This window comes from Delphinapterus leucas, chromosome 19 (genome assembly GCF_059928025.1).
Source record: "Delphinapterus leucas isolate spDelLeu-1000000601 "Yukka" chromosome 19, BTC_Dleu_Yukka2, whole genome shotgun sequence".
NCBI classification, from domain to species: Eukaryota; Metazoa; Chordata; class Mammalia; order Artiodactyla; family Monodontidae; genus Delphinapterus; species Delphinapterus leucas.
Window position 1 is genome coordinate 50,022,217 of NC_143147.1, and position 16,052 is coordinate 50,038,268.

The following is a 16,052-nucleotide window of genomic DNA, read 5'->3' on the forward strand; positions in this document are numbered from 1 at the left end:
ACGTTTGTTCATCTCTCCTTCCACTTTTTGCAGGGGAAGTGAAGCCCCTTGTCCCCAGTTTATTTTCTTCTTGCTTGCAATCCGATAGCTTCACAGCTGAGTGGTCCTTTCTCCCACCCTGAAGGGTGGGGTAAAGGTCCTATCTGTGGGCTTGTCTGCTTCTAGGAGGAGGGGCCTCCTCCCCAGATCCCACCCCTGCCAAAGCTTTGGGGAGAGCCTGTCCTGGGCGACAGCTGCTGCCCCCAGCTCTTGGGTGTCAGGGGAGCGCTCCATTTCTTTGGTGTTGGCAGTGGGGTGTGGCAGGAAGGGGCAACTCCGTCAGATACCCGTCGGCCAGCCTAACCGACCCTTACACCTTGGGGAAGGGCACCTGTCCATCTGAGGGTTGTCCTGGCCCTAGACACTTGGCTGGCACAAGCTTCTATGCCAGGAAAGGAGGGGAGAAGCTACTCTGGTGGGAAGAATCCCCCTCCCCATAATCCTAATACGGTTTGTTCTCTGGAGGATGAGTTTGATTTTTTTGTGGGTCTGGGGCTACTCTGGAAATGAGGGCTGCATCCCCTCCCAACTCAGCCGTGTCCTTTTGTTACCGTGTTTTCACGTGGGGATGGGGCAGGCACTGGGCTGTCCCTTCTTAAGAGGGCCGCTGTTGATGAGAACCCTGGAGTCCTGGCACCTCCTCTCCTCGCCGTCCTCTGGCTGGGTTCAGGCTTCCCTGGAAGGGAGAGGCTCTGTACGCGGGCGGGAGCTGTGCGTGCCTGGGGTGCACACCTGGGCATGTTTATACCCAGCTGTGAGGTAGTGTACCTGGTGGGGGAGAGCGGTGCTTAGGGGGTTATTGTTACTTGGCTCTGGTTCTGTCCTCTCCCCTGCTCTGGGCTCAACTCTTCCCTGGGGGGCTTCTCCCACCCTCCCGGCCTGGCTGCCTCTCTTTTGCCTGCCAGGGAGGAGGGGTAGAGTGGGTCTCTGGGGGCCTGGCAGATTGCAGTAGGTTGAAGGGCAACCCGCAATGCCTTTGCTCTAGGAAGAGAGACCTGAGGTGCAGAGACGCCCATCTCTGCCCCTTTCAGAGCCACCTCACCCCCAGCCTTTATTGTCCCGCCCCCTGACCTTTGCCTCTGGGGCAGATTGCCTGGGAGGCTGCAGGCTGCAGACCGTGGGAGGGAGGGCGGGGTGCGCGTGGGTGCACTTTAGGAAAAAAAAAAAAACGGACAGGCGAGAGGTGTGACACACACTGGGACCCTTCTTCCCATCCTTCCAGAACTGGAGGAAGGTGTCCCCTGCTAAGTGGGATACTTGGGGCATGGCTGCCATGGGCACTCTCTCCACAGCCTTGGCCACTTTTGCCAGAGGACTGGGGAGGAGATGGGATCCGAGGCCTTGGGCTCCAGCCCTTGGGGGCAGCTCAGCTCTTTCTGGCCCCAAACTGGCCAGGCGAGGTAGGGGGAAGCCTGGAGGCCCGCGGGCAATGGGGGAAGTGGAGGCCTGTTCCCCCGCACCGTGTGTGGGGCAGCGTGGAGCCAGAGGCCCCGGCTCCCCGGTTCCCGTGGTGGGAGTGTCGGATCTGTGGCAGTGGGCTCAGCCCCCAAGGCTTAGTGGGCCGGGAAAGTGGCTGGGAGGGTTGTGGTGGGGTACAGGCTGGGAGGGCCTGGAGGCTGGGGGTGGTGACTTGAGTGTGTCTGGAGTACACGGGCTCATGACCGAACCCCTGGGTGTGTGTAGGTCCTCTGGTGACAGGAGCCCTCCTGCCCCCTCACGCCGAGTTCTCCACTGGCTGCTGCCACCTCCACCAGAGGTGGGAAGAGGCTGCACGTGGGCTGGGGGAGAAGACCTTCGCGATCCTGCAGGGCCCCGGGGACCTTGCCTCCCTCCCCCAGAATCCCCGTTTTGGGGCGCCAGAGGACAAGGGGTACACAGGATGTGGCTCTCCATCTGTCCCCCACCAATCTCGCGGCTCACGCCTCCGCCCGCTCCCAGACGTCCAAGAATGTGAAGCACGTGGATGCCCGTAGTGGGGGGAGGGGGGGAGATGCTTATCCGCGGCCGCTGGGTAGGGGCCTTCTGCCGCCGCCGCCGCCGCCGCCGCGCTACACCCAGAGTCACCCCCACCCTCCTCTGGGGTGGAGGAAGGGCGGGGCCCAGCGCCGTGCGCCCCCTCCCCGCCCCTCCCCGCGGGCTGCCAGCGGAGCTGCGGAGGAGCGGGCGCCAGCAGGATTGGGAGGGGAGCCGCTGGCCGGGGGCCCGACTGATTTCCTGCAGATCTCCTCCAGGAAACCGGCCCCTTGTGCGGGCCTGCGAGCGGCTCTGGGGCGCGGGGACTCCGGAGCGTTCTGCCCACCAGGAGCCGAGCGGGGGCGGGGGAGGGGCAGCCTGGCAGCGCGGGCGGGAGGGGACGCCTGGCTCCCTGGGCCGGTGCCATCCGTTCGCTGGGCGCTGGAACTTTTGAGCTGAGAAGGTGTGGTGCTTCTCCCGCCTCGTCCTTCTGCAGGAAGAGGAGAGATTTGTGGACTGGGGCCTCTGGGGAGGGAGGTGAGCGGGAAGGGGCCAGGCCGTGGCAGTCCTTCCCCCGCTGGGTGTGCAGAGTTAAGGCTGCGTCCTGACTCTTGCAGAGGCTGGGAGCGTCCTAGAGTGCCCCTGCTCCCCTTGGCTGCTGGCTGGTGGCCCGGGAGGTGGGGACTGAGCCGGGGCTCTGGGTTCAAAGGGCACAGTGGGAAACCTCAGAGCTGTTACCTGGGTGACAGGTGGGGATGTGCTGGGCGTGGGGCGTGCAGACCAGTGTGATAGCCTCAGAGGCAGCCAGCTGCTGTGGGGCGGGCCGCAGGGAGGCCTCAATGAGCCCAAACTGTGTACCCTCACCTTCGGTCATCTCCCCCATCCTGCCAAAAAGCGCAATTTAAAAAGCACATTCTTCCAGTTTCATAAACAGCCTCTGGACTTTGCCTCAGCTCCAAATTTCTACAGACCTTTGCCTCCCCAGTCAGTCCCTGGTCTTAAGCTGCCTGTCCCTCATCTGGGTACCCCCTGTGTCTCCCCACGGCCCCCTCCCCTCAACCCCACTCCGTACCCCAAAGCTCCCTCTGTCCTTTCTCCCCCTCTCCTCTGGTCCATTTTAGAGGTCGGGCCTTGGGGGAGGTGGGTCCAGGGCAAAGACTGGATGGGGAGGGAGAGAGGGAGGGGGAGGGAGGTCGGAGCCTCTTCCTCTCTGGTCAGAACTCTGACTGGGATTCTAGGCCATGGTCCCTCCCCACACCCCCTTGTCCTTGACACCCCCCACCCCCCACCAGTCTGGATTGTCTATTGTGACTCCTTTTACGTCTTGGAAAAAGTTAGCACAACAAAGGGCTCCTTTGTCGCTCACCCCTCTGCCTCCTGGCCTCACCCAGGCCCCCCAACCCCGCCCCCCCCCCCCAGCAGCTGTTCTCAGACCTCTCGCCTGTCTGATTTGCTTGTCTGGCCTCTGGGAGAGTGAGGTGGGGAAAACCAGGCCAGGACGGTTCGATTTGGGGTGAGGAGCAGAGGGTGGGGGAGGTCAGCGAAGAGTCTGGCTGGGTGCGGGGCTGGTGTCGGCAGCCACTGATCCTTTGCTCCAGGCTGCCCTCTGGGCAGGGACAGGGACGTGGGGCCACAGCAGTGCTGGTCGGCCGGGCTGACCAGGGAAGTGGTGCCCAGGCCCAGCTAAGAGCCGGGGAAGCCCTGCCAAGGTTGTTGGCCTGGCTCCCTGTCATCAACCGCCTGGCAGTCCCTAGTTGAGTTTGCAGGTAAAGGGGGAGGGTAGTAGCATGCAGCTAGCCAGCCCCCCACCGCTCCCCACCCCCATCCACGTGCTTCTTTTCTCTGTGCCTGGGCTTCGGGGCCACATGAGCCATGAGGTGCCATGAGGTGCTTGGGCAGGAACTCTGGGCCCCTTTGAATTCCAGAACCTCGTGTGCTGGAGTTTGGGGTGAGACTAGATAGGATTCTGGGGTGTGGGAGGAAGCAGGGATCTATCTCCTCAGGGAGACATCCTTGCCCCTCCTTGGCCCTGGGCACGTGGACTTAGCAAAGCCTCAGGAGGGTGCTGGGTGGCCGCTTGGGAATCTGGGGTTGACTGGGTCACAGTTCTCATCCAGGACAGTACACCCCCAGCTGCCCTGGCTTCGGGCACAGACAGCCCCCATGCAACCCAGCCCTGTTCTGCCTGGGGTGATGGGCATGGGGCCAGGCACTGGGAAGGATTTGTAGGGGGAGCTGCCCTTGCTGGCTAGGTCACCCTCCTGGCTGCCCTCTTAGAGCTGAATAACAGGAGGGGAGGGGTATAGTAACCGGGACACAGGACATAGTATCGTATGGAGGTCAGACAGACAGAGCATTGATGGGAACAGACCCCCTTTGTCATGCTTTTCCCCCCAGACAGGGGGCACCCAGAGCAATGGGCTTCCGGGACCCATAGGGACTCTTCTCCCTGTCTCCAGGGGGTCCCCCTGCTTATCTCAGGGAGTCCCCACCTGCTGTGCCCCAGCATTTGTGACTGTGCACACCCTGCTTTGGGTCCCTGGCCAGGGGATTGTTTGGGTGGAGGAGGGGCTGTGGCTGCAGGCAGAGGGGATGGAGGGGGGAGCGGAAGCAGAGGGGGTGGGGGAGTGGCCGGCTTTGAATATCCTGTTGACCCCAGTTTCCTCTGTCCCCAGCTTGTGTCCTCTTCCCTCCCTCCTCATCAGGCCTTAACTCCTTCCTAACGTAGGGGAGATGGGGCCGGGCTGCCCAGGGTCCAGGGCTGTGGAACCAGGCTGACACCCACGCCCAAGCGCCAAGTACTGCCACATCCGCGTACAAATCTGATGGTTTATTATCTGCTCCTTCTGGTTTTGAAGGTGGGGTCCTGCGGAGGTAGGCAGGACTGAGGGGGTGCTGGAGCTTCATCGGCAGCCTCATTTCCCCAGTCGGGCTGGGAAGTCCCAGGTTTCCTGAGACTGTGTCCCTTCCCCAGAGTTTGACTCCTGGCAGCAGTGGAGTGGCTGGGAGAGGCTCCTGGGAGAGATCAGGAGGCAGGGTGGGCACTGTATTAAGGATGGTGACCTGGGTCTCTCTCTAACCGCCCTTCTCCTCTTGTCTCTCTAGCCATTGAGACCCAGAGCAGCAGTTCCGAAGAGATAGTGCCCAGCCCCCCCTCGCCACCCCCTCTCCCCCGCATCTACAAGCCTTGCTTTGTCTGTCAAGACAAATCCTCAGGCTACCACTATGGGGTCAGCGCTTGTGAGGGCTGCAAGGTGAGTTGAGGGGGTCATTGGGAAGGACATCCCTGATTAGATAAATAGGATGTTCCCACTGCCGAGGGCTGGGACTGTGCCAGTGGTGGTGGTGGTAGTGGGTGTCCCTGAAGCTGCTGGTCTTACTTCTGTGCGGGAGGTGGCAGCAGCCTTGGAGGAGGGGAAGCCTTCAGCAGAACCTCCTTCCCCGTAGATGAGCAGGGGTCCCCCAAACCAGAGGTCCCCCTCCTGTCTCAGCTCTTTTCCCCGTCATCTCCATCCTCCAGCTGGCAGGGTGTACACCCGCTCTGCTACCGATGCCCGGGTTGCCATGGTGAGCTAGCTGCCGACTGGCTCTTGGCTGGGGACCCAGGAGGCCTGCCCTCTGTGGCCCTGCCTGAACCTCGCCATGGCAGCCTGGCAGGAGGCCGTTAGGAGCAGGCGCCTTGCCTGGGCCTCTCCTTCAGGTGCCCAGGATGTGGGCTTCCCAGAGTCTGGCTGGATTTCCACGTGCCCATGTTTGGCTCCAGGGTGCAGATGTGGCTGCCACCTTCCCAGCAGCTGTGGGCATGGCCTCTCCTCCTTCCCTCCCCAGGGCTTGAGCCTCTGTACCTGTTTCTTCACCAGAGATTGGAGCTCAGAAGCTGCGCAGCTTTGAGGCTTGGGGCCCTGGGCTGCCCCTCAGTGTGGGGCAGAGATAAGCGCAAAGCACCAGGCCTTGGACTCTTTGTCTGCCTGTCCTGTCTGGTTGTTCTTGGTCTGCCTTAGCCTGTCTGTCAGTCTCTCTGTTAGCCCGTGTGGGCAGCCCCTGACCAGCCTGGTCTACCTGTGATCAGTCTGTGCGCATCTGCCTGGTTAGCGAATGCGTGTTTTGCTGCCCTGCTCCTGAGCGCGCTCTCCACCTGTCTGGCCAGCCTGTGTGTGTGTCTGTGTGGCCCCTCCTGCTTGCCTTCTCTTCTTGTGCTCTGAGCCCAGGGCTGTGGGTTCCAGAGCTCTGCCTCTCTCTCATCTAGCCCCATCTGCCCCTTTACTTGACTCACCAGCAGCCCGAGGTCCTTTTCCCCAGGAGAGAGGAAGCTGGGTCTATGCGTGTGGGTTGGGGGAAGCCCTCTGCCCACCTGCAGTGTTGAGGCAGCAGGTACTGGGATTCTTCTCGGGGTATCCTTGTAGGTGGACCCTTCTCTCTGCCTTATCTGGCCTACTCAGGTAGTTGATGTCCAAAGCCCTTGGGGGCAGCAGCCACCTGGCCCTCTGCCCCCACGGCTGAGGCCACAGGCCAGCGCTCTTCCTACTGAGGGTGTGGCTGACCTGACTCCCTGCCCTCCATACCCAGGGCTTCTTCCGCCGCAGCATCCAGAAGAACATGGTGTACACGTGTCATCGGGACAAGAACTGCATCATCAACAAGGTGACCCGGAACCGCTGCCAGTACTGCCGGCTGCAGAAGTGCTTCGAAGTGGGCATGTCCAGGGAGTGTGAGTGCCGTGGGCCCTAAAGCTGGGCGGTCAGGGGCATGTCCAGGGAGTGTGAGTGCCGTGGCCCTAAAGCTGGGCGATCAGGGGCATGTCCAGGGAGTGTGAGTGCCGTGGCCCTAAAGCTGGGCGGTCAGGGGCATGTCCAGGGAGTGTGAGTGCCTGGCCCCTAAAGCTGGGCGATCAGGGCCATGTGCGTGTGTGTAGATGTGAACGGCCGTGCTCGTGACGTGGTGTACAGGCTGGTGCTTGAGGACGGTTCACCTGTAGCTGCAGGGCCCTGTCTGTCTGTCTCGCGAGTTGTGTGTCCATGTGCGGACAGCCCTTCCTGTTCGAGTGAGGCGGGCTGTGTGTGCTTGTTCACGTGCATGCATGTGTTTGCGCCCGCTGCCGTGCTTCCAGTCCCTGCGTGGCTTTGGGGTGGGGCTCAGAGGCCTCCCCGAGTCCCTCCGGATTGTGCATCTCAGGACAGGGGTGCTGCTGGGTATTTCTTGTGTGTGGGGGGGGCGGGGGAGGTGCTGCAGGCATAGGGATCTTAGAGCCTTTGTCTGGTGGAACCTGGGACTGGGAGTTGGAAGAGAGAATTGGGACTTCTCCGATCCCAGAGGAACGGGGGCTTCCAGTTTGGGCTCAGCTGAGGCCCGATGGAGGGAGAGAGGGAGGGCTGGACAGGGAGACCCTCTTGTGTTGAAATCATGGGTGTTGCCGTGGTGACCGGTGATTGATGATGTCAGAGATAAATGACGCTGACAGACGCCTCCTTGTCTGCGTGGCCGTTGCCATGGTGCCTGAGCCATGGGGGATGGGGTGGGGGAGGGGGCTGCAGGACCCTCTAGCCCTTTGTGGGCAGGGCAGTGGAAGAAGGAAGCTGGGAGGGGACGAGGGGGGGACACGAGCAGCCCCAGACAGGAGCAGAGGGATCCTGCAGCACCCGGCCACCTCCTGCCTCAGGAGGAAGGGGCTGCGTTGTCCGGAGCCCAGGAAGTGGCTGCTGTGCGCTGCAGAGCGGGTGACAGCTTGGGACCCACAGGCCTGGGACCCTTCCCTGCAGGGCCCGGAACCTCCTTCTCCCTCTGCTTCTGCCACCTTCCGCTCCCAGAGCTTTTCATCACAGAAGGGCCAGGGTGGGGACCCCCTCTCTCTTCCACCACCAACTCCCCCTTTCCCTCCCTCCTTCTCCTCTCTGGCTGCTCTGTGCCCCGGAGCTGAGCAGCTGCCATTTCAATAGAATTAAAGCTTCCGAATGATAAACGTCTTGTCACAGCTGCAATTTTCTCTTCCCAAATTATCCCCCCACTCTCTCTCTCCCTCTCCCTTCTCTCCCTTGCACTTTATTGAATTTGCAGAATCGACATGAGTGATCTCCAAATTATGCCGGCCCCCCCCCACCGCTGCCCCTCCCCGGGCCCCCCACCCCCACCCTCTCTTCCTCCAGCGTCAGCAGCCGCCGGCACTGGTCCTGTGAGTGATTGTGTGTCTGGGATAATCGGCTGGTAACGACCCCACCGCTTCTTTAAAGCCGAGCGGTGTGTGCGGCTCAGCGCCCCCGGTGATTTGTCAGCTCCCCCGGCTAATGGGCCGAGAGATTCTCCCACCCGGGCCCCCCACTCTCAGGCTGGGGAGCCCTACTCTTCGCCTGGCCGCCCAAAGAGCTCTCCGAGCCCATCCCCGGGACCCCAGGGAGACGGCTGCCCGGAGGGCTGGGGGATGGTGGAGGCAGGAGCCGGTCCTCCCTGGAGGCAGGGGGAGCGGGAGGCAGGGAGGCCGAGCCCAGACGTGGGACACTCGGCACACGTGCCTTCAGCCCTGGACCCCCGCGCGTGCGCACCCGGAGTGTGAGCTGGAGTAGATAAGTGGGAGAGCAGGCGTGCGTGCGGTGGTCACGGGGCCCTGGGGCAGGCCTCGGTGTGTGGGCCGGGTGGGCATGGCGGGGGGCGGGTGGGGCACCGTGTGTTGCCGTCCCGCCTGCCTGTGCGCTCGCGTGTGTACGCATTCATGTGCGCGCCCCCGCCGGGTGGCCTCCTTCGCAGCCGCTGCTCTCGGTCTGGTGGGAGGAGCTCGGGCTGGGGATGGACGGGCTTGGGGACGAACCGCCGGCCGCACTTGCTCTCTAACCGCGCGGCCTGGCCCCTCCACAGCCGTGAGGAACGACCGAAACAAGAAGAAGAAGGAGGCGCCCAAGCCCGAGTGCTCCGAGAGCTACACGCTGACGCCGGAGGTGGGGGAGCTCATCGAGAAGGTGCGCAAAGCGCATCAGGAGACCTTCCCCGCCCTCTGCCAGCTGGGCAAATACACTACGGTACGGCCCCCCGGGGGCACCCCTTCTTCTGCCAGGCCTGCCCCTCCGCACCCCTGCCTGGGCCACCGCCGCGTCCCCGCCACCCCCACCCCGCCTCCCCTTCCTCCCCGCTGCCTCCCATCAAGGAGCTCTCAGGAAGTGAAGGCAGTAGAGGGCAGGTCTGCGGGGGCTGGTGGAGCCAGGCTGAGAAGGGTGCCATGAGGGGAAGGCCCTCACTCTCCCCCGTCCTCCCAGAACAACAGCTCAGAACAGCGTGTCTCTCTGGACATTGACCTCTGGGACAAGTTCAGTGAACTCTCCACCAAGTGCATCATTAAGACTGTGGAGTTCGCCAAGCAGCTGCCCGGCTTCACCACCCTCACCATTGCGGACCAGATCACCCTTCTCAAGGCTGCCTGCCTGGACATCCTGGTGAGGGTCTGCACCCTGCCCACCTGGGCACTACCCCCGTGTCCTTGGAGGATGTCCTGCCACTCCAATAACCACCTCCCTAAACGTCCATCTGGAATCGACCTGTCCAAATACCCACCCACCCAAATAGCCACCCTTCCTCTCCGCCATGTGTCCACTTGTCCACTTAGCCACTCAGCCCCCGGATGTGCCCTGGGTCACCCGTATAGCTATACACGCATCCATCCACCCTCAGTCCATCTTTCCATCGGACCTTCCTTCCAACCACCCATCTTCCCATCTGTTCAGTCTAATAAAGATTCACCTGGGACCCTGTGTGGCCAGGCCTTGAACTGGGTGTCAGGAACAGAGGTGAACACACCACTGTCCCCTCTCGAAAGTCTTCTATTGGTGGAGGCAACAGATATGTAAACAGAGCTTGCAAAACTGTGATAAGCGCTGGCTGGAGATGGGGGAGGGCTGTCCCCTCCCTGAAGGACAGAGAGCCACACTGCTGGATCCTAGGGAGGACGCCCCAGAGGAGGTAGCATCTAGGAGTTTGTAGAAGGGGCATGTGAAACGGCTGCTGGTGTGGGACCAGCTGGATTCAGGGGACTGCAGGGCATCTGGTGGGGCCAGAGGGTGGGCTGGACTGGAGGCAGGATGGGGGCGGATGGGATTGTCAAATCCAGGGCTGGAGGGAGGACTGTCCTCCCTGTCTTCCCTGATGGGCTCAGCCCACCTGTCCCTTCTGGACCACCTCCAAGGTGTTCGAGATGTAGAATGTTGTGGTGGGACGTGACCAGGCTGCTCTTCCTGATAGGGGTGGGGTGGCAGGTGGGATACAAGAGGCAGGATCAGGGTTTGAGAAAGTTGAAGACAGTATACATTTATGGAGCTCTTGTTGTGTACCCAGTCCTGGGAACTGTAGGCATAAATCCACTGTGGTCTTTGCCTTCTTGGAAATTCTAGTTTCCCTCTTAATTCTCTGCGTGGAGACAGGATGAGCTAGATCAGCTGTCTAATATAGAGGCCACTGGTCATGTGTGGCTATTTAAATTTAAATTAATTAAAATTAAATTCAGTTCAGTTTTTCAGTTGCACTTGCCACATTTCAAGTGCCCAGCGGCCACATTGTGGCCGGTGGCTACTGTACTGCACGGTGCACACGTAGAACGTGTCCAGCATTGCAGAAGGTTCTATGGGACAGCACTGGTCTGGCTGCCTGCCAGGTGGTCCTCGGGGGTTGCTGGTGCTAGAAGTGCTGGGGGATGTGAGTTCCTGAACTAGAGAACCCTCTGCACCCAGATCCTGCGGATCTGCACGCGGTACACGCCCGAGCAGGACACGATGACCTTCTCGGATGGGCTGACCCTGAACCGGACCCAGATGCACAATGCCGGCTTCGGCCCTCTCACGGACCTGGTCTTCGCCTTCGCCAACCAGCTGCTGCCCCTGGAGATGGATGATGCTGAGACTGGGCTGCTCAGTGCCATCTGCCTCATCTGTGGAGGTGGGCAGGGGGCCTGGGTCTGGGGACCAGGCCCAGGGTGGTGGTACAACCCCCAGAGCCTCCCTGGGGAGAAGCTCAGGGATCATCAGATCAGAAGGGGACCTGTCAGACACTTGTCAGACCCCTGTTAGAGGGGGAAACCGAGTCCCAGAGGAGCAGGGTCTGGTCTGCGGCCACACGGCAAGGGAGTCGTGATGGAGACCTGGATTCTGGTTCCGTTTCCAGGCAGTGCTCCTTGTAGGGGGCTTAGGAGTGAGGACTTGAAGGTCAGACCACCCAGGTTCAAGTCGTGGCTAAACGTGTGACCTTCAACAGGTTGCTGAACTTCTCTGAGCCTCTATTTCTGTAAAATGGGGGCAGTAATGGTCTTCCCTTCATGAAGTTGATGGGAGGATTAGGAGGTAATAAATAAGGCACAGTGTGCCCAGAGTAAGACCCAGTAAATGTTGGCTGCTGTTATTATTTTATTATTATGAGTTCTACCTTATCAGGCTGGTGTCTAGAATAATGGGCAGGAGTGGGAGACCTGTCTCTACTTAAGGTGGCACTGCCTGTGTTCAGGGATCCCACCTCCATGAATTTGGCTCTCAGGGGGACCTTTGGGCAACCCCTGTCCCCAGCCCCTCTTTGCTCACATCTGAGAGCCTCTTAGGGCCTTTTTGTGTGGGGACCGCCCCCGCCCCCCAGCAGAGAAGCTCAGCCCGTGGTCTGGGCAGCCATGCCCTCTGGTGGTCAAGGCTGGGAGTGCAGCTGTGATCCTCGCTGGGCTAGGGCAGCTACTAAGCCGGCATTTCTGCTTCCTCAGACCGGCAGGACCTGGAGCAGCCAGACAGGGTGGACATGCTGCAGGAGCCGCTGCTTGAGGCACTGAAGGTCTATGTGCGGAAACGGAGGCCCAGCCGCCCACACATGTTCCCCAAGATGCTGATGAAGATCACAGACCTGCGAAGCATCAGTGCTAAGGGTGAGGCTCCCACACCTGGAGATGCCCCATGTGTCTGCTGGGGCTGGGCCTCAACACCTGGCCCAGGACCCACCATGTCCAGGGTCAGGCCTCCTGCATCTGAGCTGACATCCCACGTCTTTGTGCCCATGTGATGCCCCACTCACCGGACCCCACCCTGCCTAGGTGACCCCTGCCTGTGAGCCCCAAGGTGGCAGTGTCATCTTTGCGTGGTGGTTAAGGGCTCTGGAGCCAGACTGTGTGGGTGTGTGTCCTTGAGCAGGTCAGACAACAGCTCGGAGCCTCAGTTTCCCATCTGAGGAGTGGGGATAATGATGGTGTTTACAGAGTTGTTTCGAGATGTCAGTAGGAGAGTCCACAGCACACAGCGCATAGGAAGGGCCCAGTGTCAAGCCCAGGCAGTCTGACCCCAGAGCCCGAGTTTGGGACCACTTTGCCCTGCTGCCCCTCAGCCTTGGGGGCTTAGGAGGGCTGCTTTATGTCAAAGAGCTGAGCCCCGAGTTCAGTGCACGGTGGAAGCTGATATGGGTAGTATTGACCCTCCCACCGCCTCCACCCTCCCTCCTGGAGCCACACTTGCTTGTGGGGCTGGAGGAGCAGGGCGGGCATGCTGACCTCTGTCCCTCCTTTCCTGCAGGGGCTGAGCGGGTCATCACGCTGAAGATGGAGATCCCGGGCTCCATGCCACCTCTCATCCAGGAAATGTTGGAGAACTCAGAGGGCCTGGACACTCTGAGCGGACAAGCGGGGGGCGGGGGGCGGGATGGGGGCGGCCTGGCTCCCCCGCCCGGCAGCTGCAGCCCCAGCCTCAGCCCCAGCTCAAACAGAAGCAGCCCGGCCACGCACTCCCCGTGACTGCCCGTGGACACAGCCCTTGCCCCGTGCCCTGGCTTTTCTCTGCCTTTCTACCAACCATGCGACCCCTGCCAGCCCTGCCCCCCACCTGTCCTCCCTTCCCTGGGGGACCGGAGGGAGGCGGTGGCGATTCTTCGGACAGAGGCCCGGGCCTGCGATGGACTGCCCGCTCCTGCAGATGTCAGGGCTGACATCGGGGGCAAGGACTGAGTGAGGACCCCTGGTCCCGGGCCTTAGGATGGGGCCCGGGGGCCTCGTGTTCATCAAGACACCCCTCTGCCCACCTCTCCACATCTTCATCACCAGCAAATGCCAGGACCTGGCTCCCCCATCCTCAGAACTCACAAGCCATTGCCCCCCCGTTGGGGAACCCCCCTGCCTCGGTTGGTGACAGAGGGGGTGGGCCGGGGTGGGGGATTCCCCCTGTACATACCCTGCCATACCAACCCCCAGGTATTAATTCTTGCTGGTTTTGTTTTTATTTTAATTTTTTTTTTTTTTTTGGTTTTGATTTTTTTAATAAGAATTTTCATTTTAAGCACATTTATACTGAAGGAATCTGTGCGGTGTATTGGGGGGAGCTGGATTCAGAGCTGGAGGGGGGTGGGTCCTGGGGGAGGGGAGTGGCTCAGAAGGGGCCCCCTCTCTCTCTAAGTCCCTGTGCCCCCAAGCCCTCCTCCCCAGCCTTTTCCTCTTCAGTTTTCTCTTTAAAACTGTGAAGTACTAACTTTCCGAGGCCTGCCCTCCCCTCTCCCTCTGCCTAACCACTGGGCGTGGACAGTTTCCCGGCAACCCCTGGAAGGAGGGGGCTCCCCCAAGAGATGGGGCAGGGGCAAAGCAAGGGGGCCTCAGAACATAAAGGCGTGTGTTTCTCAGCCTCGTGTCCTTGGCAGAGCTGCCTCCCCATCAGAGCCCACATCATTGAAGCCCTCCAGCCCCCCCCCCACCCCCGAGCCCCGTGAAGGGGCTGGCCAGGGGATCCGAGCTGCCCCTGCCCCCCAGCCTCACAGCCACCAGCACCGCCCACAGGGCTCCCAGATACACACACACACACACACACACACGCGCACACACACACACACACACACACACACTGGACAGACGGGCCGGCAGACACTTGTGGCCCGAGTTCCTCCATTTCCCTGGCCTACCCCACCCCCGTGCCCCCCCTTGCCCCGCAGGACGGGCCTACAGGGGGCCCCCTCCCGTCACCCCAGCACCCCTGGGTTTGGGGAGCTGGCTCTGCCCTGCCCTCCTTGCTCCGGGGTTGGGGTCTCATCCCCCCAGAGCCCGCTGGTGCACCTGTTACTGTTGGACTTTCCACTGAGATCTACTGGATAAAGAATAAAGTTATATTTATTCTACACGTGCCTCAGAGCCTCGCTGCCTCGCCGCCTTCTCTCGGTGTCTGGGCAGGGGCTGGGGGTTAGCTGTGGGTGCTGGGGGGGGCCAAGCCGCCTTCAGAGCCTGCCTTGCTGTGCTGGGATCTTTGGAGACCCTATGGAAGGAGATGGGCCTGCCCTTAGAAAGCCCTTGGTCTAGGGGCTTTCACAGCCCGTTAGGGACCCCAGTGTGGAGTGGGGGGAGGGGAGAAAGGGAGAGACTGCCTGCGCCTTCAGGGAGTCCTCGGTCCGAGGGAGAAAGCCACCTCGGCCCTCAGAGTCCCTAGCCCTTGGGAAGCCAGAGGTTGAGTCTGGGGGGTCACTTAGTGGCAGAGTTCTATTTTTGGAGTGACCACAGATGACCTTCACAGCAGGAGTGGCAGTTGGCATGGGGACCTGGGTCAGGGGCTCATTGCAAACTAAGAAGAGCTCAGGATTGGGATGGAAACTTGGGAGGCCAGCCCTCTTGTCCCTCTGCCTCCAGGAAGAATTGTCCTGCCCTCCCCTGTCCACCCCTAAGCTCACTTCTGTGGGCAGGAGGCACAGAGGACAGACAGGTGACAGGGCACTTGGATGCTCCTGGTTGAGAGGATGGAGTGTGACAGGCCTTGAGGGTCCTCAGAAGCCAGTTTCCCCCCCTCCCCCGCCACTACACATCAAGGCCCAGAGAGGGCAGTGCCTTTGCCCATGGTCACACAGCAAGTTAGTGGCAGATCGGGGAACAGCACTAGGGGCTCCTACCTCTCAGCCAGGGCTCTTTCCTGGATCCCTGAAGCCCTTGAAGAAGCATCAAGCACTGAGATCTTGGGGGCGGGGACGTCTGGGGAGGTGGCAGTGGAGGCTGCGTTTGGGGAGGGTTAGCAGGGCGCCTGGGCGAGAAGAGATTCCTGGGCGGGAAGAGTTCCTTCCACGGGGGTCCACCTGCCATTTATACTTCAGCCATCAGGTGGCGCCAGATCCTCACTTATGTCACAGTCTGGCCCAGGCTGGAGAGGGTGCTGAGGACAGAGGCTCTCTTCCTCTAGCAAATACTTTCTAACACTTTCTAACAGGTTTCTTTATGAACCTGACATATTTAACATAACATACCAAACACATGCTTTAAAAAGTCACCATGCTGGCACACTATATTGTAAAGGAGAAATTCAGGGAAAGTACTGTGAATTTCCATGTGTCAATGCTTGGGCCCAATCATTGGGCAGATAGGACACAGTCTTATGCTTGCTTCTCTTTTTTTAATGAACATTTGGATTTAAAAGAAGTAAGAAGGTCAGAAGCTATTCTGTACAAGGAGCCCAGGAAAATTAAAGAGTATGGGTGGATAAAAACCAAGAACGAATAATAAAACCATGCCAAAAAAAAAAAAATCCCAAACTAAACCCTTAATGTTTTATATGTAAAACAGGGTCAGGTAATTATAAAGAGGCTGTTCACTATGTAAATGTCAGTGGGACATTCTAAAGGAGTGTGTGACAATTCTTTATTGTGGGGGGACATTGGCATTCTTAGCCCCTACCCGCCAAATGCCAAGAGGGTGCCCCTCACTGTGACGACTAAAGCAGTGACGCCCACACTTACAAAGCGCCCCCCTGGGGATAGTAACTTTGCTGCTGGGGCTTGAGGTTGCGCTGGATGGTTCATAGTTCACTGTAGAGCAGAGTTTCTTATCTACGGCACAAGTGACACTTTGGGCTATGAATTATTTGTTGAGAGGGGCCGTCCTGCACACTGTAGGATGTTTAGCTGCATCCCTGGCTTCTATCCACTAGTTGCACCTTCCCTCAAGCTGTGACAACCAAATATATCTGCAGACGTTGCCCAATGTCCCCTGGGGGGCAAAATCTCCCCCAGTTGAGAACCACTGCTGGAGTCTGGTCATCGAGGGCTGACGTGTGCTTTGCCTATGGGAGCACAGGGCAGAGGCATTTAACCAGGCCTGGAGCAGGGCTTGG

At 60.2% G+C, this 16,052-nt stretch overlaps 1 protein-coding gene across 3 annotated transcripts in view; it reads left to right on the forward strand.

Moving 5' to 3' along the window:
- The window catches only part of RARA (retinoic acid receptor alpha), a 34,886-nt gene extending 20,804 nt beyond the window's left edge, over positions 1-14,082 (forward strand). For all 3 annotated transcript variants that reach the window (XM_022557698.3, XM_022557696.3, XM_022557700.3), the window contains 7 exons: positions 5,098-5,246; positions 6,559-6,700; positions 8,836-8,996; positions 9,231-9,407; positions 10,695-10,899; positions 11,705-11,863; positions 12,501-14,082. In XM_022557698.3, the coding sequence (XP_022413406.1) occupies positions 5,098-5,246; positions 6,559-6,700; positions 8,836-8,996; positions 9,231-9,407; positions 10,695-10,899; positions 11,705-11,863; positions 12,501-12,718 (1,211 nt within the window). In that variant the 3' untranslated portion in view covers positions 12,719-14,082. The remainder of the gene's footprint in view (positions 1-5,097; positions 5,247-6,558; positions 6,701-8,835; positions 8,997-9,230; positions 9,408-10,694; positions 10,900-11,704; positions 11,864-12,500) is intronic.
- The last annotated feature ends 1,970 nt before the right edge of the window (positions 14,083-16,052 follow it).